The sequence below is a fragment of the Alligator mississippiensis genome, chromosome 7 (genome assembly GCF_030867095.1).
Source record: "Alligator mississippiensis isolate rAllMis1 chromosome 7, rAllMis1, whole genome shotgun sequence".
NCBI classification, from domain to species: domain Eukaryota; kingdom Metazoa; phylum Chordata; order Crocodylia; family Alligatoridae; genus Alligator; species Alligator mississippiensis.
Genome location: NC_081830.1, coordinates 28,211,159 through 28,213,921, shown reverse-complemented (window position 1 = coordinate 28,213,921; position 2,763 = coordinate 28,211,159). Strand labels below are relative to the sequence as shown.

The following is a 2,763-nucleotide window of genomic DNA, read 5'->3' as shown; positions in this document are numbered from 1 at the left end:
TTAAGCCATAAGCCTAAATTACAAAAATTAGCAAGGAGATGGAGAACCCACCTGCCTTTTCCTTTAACAAATTTACAGGGAATTGAGCACTGGGGAAGAGATTTCCACTCAGTTGACAAAGTACAACTTAACCACCTTAGAGGTTGAAAAAGATTTGGGTCAGGTGTTTCAGCATGTGGCTGGACTTTGCCCTGCCTGATTTTTGAGCACCTGTCCTACGACTGTTGTTCCAAAGATAGACAATTCACAATAGAAAAGATGCTTCCCACCTTTGTCCATTGGTCTAGTGGTTAGAGCATTCACTTGTGAAGCAACAGACCTCAGTTCTAAGGCCATCTCTCATTTCCTATAGGGATACCTACACCCTGGGCTATAGAACAGGCATGGTAAAGGGAATCTCCACCTTTTATTCTTAAATCTGAGCAGAATTTATGGGTTAAGATTGTCTCATTGTGAGGTGAACCTGGATCTCCTGCTTCCTGGAAGTTTTCTAACCATTAGGTATTGGTTAGCTCTCCCTTCATGACCCATTCCTTATTCTTCTCTATCAAAGCACTGGGATACTATGTTCAACTTCGTATTTATCTGCCTGCTATCATTTTCTTTAGGGCATCTTCGACATCTTTGTTTCTTAGGCAGTAAATTATGGGGTTGAATAAAGGCACTACAATTGTGTAGAGTACAGACACTAGTTTGTTGGAGTCAAAAGCAAGCATGGCCCTGGGCCGGGCATAGGTGAAAAGAGTGGTAGAATAGAAGATGACTACCACAGCAAGGTGGGAGGCACAAGTGGAGAAGGCTTTCCGCCTCCCCTGAGCAGTGGGGATCTGTGCTACTGCAGCTGCTATGCACAAGTAGGAGGCCACTACCACAAGCAGTGGCATGAGGATCATTATCAAGGCAAGTATAAAGTCCACCAGTTCTGCCAATGACATGTCCGTGCAGGCCAGGTTCAGCAGTGGTGAGATGTCACAGAAGAAGTGGTTGATGACTGAGCCACAAAAGGTAAGGCGGGAGATGAAGGTGACCTTGAGCATAGAGCTGGTGAAGCCTCCCATCCAAGACCCAGCCACCAAGCGGAAGCAAAGCTCATGAGTCATGATGGCTGGATAGCGCAAGGGGCTACAGATGGCAACATAGCGGTCATAGGCCATGACAGCTAGGAGGACACACTCGGTGCAGGCCAGTGCAATGAAGAAATAGAGTTGAGTCATGCATCCCACAAATGAGATGTTTTGGCTGCTTGTCAGCAAGCTGAGGAGCATCTTGGGCATGGTGACTGTAATGTACCACATCTCCAGAAAGGAGAGATTGCTCAGAAAGAAGTACATGGGGGTCTGGAGGTGAATGCTCATTCGTACTGTTACAATGATGACCATGTTCTCTGCCAGCGTCAGCACATAGATGATGATGAAGATGAGGAAGAGCAGGACTTGCAGCTCCTGATGGACAGTGGAGAAACCCTGAAGAATAAATTCTTGGGCACTGCTCTGATTCTCGTTCTTCACCTCTCCCTTTGAAAGAAACCTGTAGGATGTAATAATAATAATAATGTACAGTTTACATAAAGTTCTCACATTTTATTACAAAGGAAGGGAAGCATCAACAGCAAGAAGAAGCTGCAGTTATTTCAGTGTTAAACCAGGAGCTTCCATGCTTAGCTTTGCTCAATATTAACTTCAATTATATTCAGCTATGATACACTATCATTCAACTGAAGATCTTAAAAAGTTATGAAGAGAGATAAGCAACATAAGCCACCAGAGAATTCCTGTGCTGTGAATGACCTCCTCAATACACTTCTAAATGCTGTGTGTGTGGAACACGAACAAATGTAAGACCGTGATCAAGACAGAAAATCATAACCTGGATTTCTTAGACACCCAGATGTTCATCCCGGTAAAAACGACAGGAGGTTTTTATTCCCCCAATGGGATCCAGCACACAAAGCACTTCTATTCTGTGGGTCATCAAGCACTTTCCCAAGGATGGTAAATACAATTAGCAACGTTGGTCTAGGGGTCATCAATCCAGCTTCCCACTGTGGCTGGGGGTTGCCTCATGCAGTCCCAGTCCTCAAACTCTAACAGATCCCTCTTTAAATGTGATGGTGTTTCCCCTCAACCATTCTCATGAGGAGGCTGTTCCAGAACTTTACTCTTCTGATGCATAGAGACATTTTCTAATTTCCACCCTGAATTTCTTCATGATCAGTTTATGCAGGCATTGCTCTATAGCAGGGGTGTCAGGGGCATGTCCCCTGATGAGCCTTAGAGCCCTTTTCTTTGTATTCCAGTCTAAATTAATTTTTCTTGCACAATGTGATCAGAAATGCAAAGTTTTACACATGAGGTCATATCAGTGATTTGGTATTAATACTTCCTTATTCCATCTAGAAATACTTTACCTGATACAGTCTGGGATCCCATTTGCTTTTTGATTGGTCATGTCACATTGATAACCCATGGTCATCCTATGAGGCACTAGTGCACCCACTTTTTTCTCCTCTGCCTTTTCAACTGATTAGCTCCCTGATTAGCTGAAACACATGGAGGGATAGTGACTTGCCCAGCAAACCATTGCCAGAATAATATAAACTAGAGATCCTGATGCAGACTCCAGTGCCATATTCCCAGGATCACAGTGCCTCTGATTGGCATGTTATGGTGTGCTATTCAGTATTTGGCATGGTTAGCAGAATAATCACAAAAGCAGACAGTAAGAGGTACAGTCTTGGAGGTTTACTTACTTCATAACAAAGGC

The 2,763-nt window shown here is 43.8% G+C and overlaps 1 protein-coding gene across 1 annotated transcript; it reads right to left on the bottom strand.

The window, feature by feature from the left end:
- Positions 1-581: 581 nt before the first annotated feature.
- On the bottom strand, positions 582-2,466 carry LOC102573761 (olfactory receptor 6P1). The gene is made up of 2 exons (XM_006274605.1): positions 2,408-2,466; positions 582-1,527 (listed from the first exon to the last, which is right to left on the bottom strand). Exons 1-2 carry the CDS (start codon positions 2,464-2,466, stop codon positions 582-584), a joined length of 1,005 nt encoding a protein of 334 aa, XP_006274667.1.
- Between the last annotated feature and the right edge of the window lie 297 nt (positions 2,467-2,763).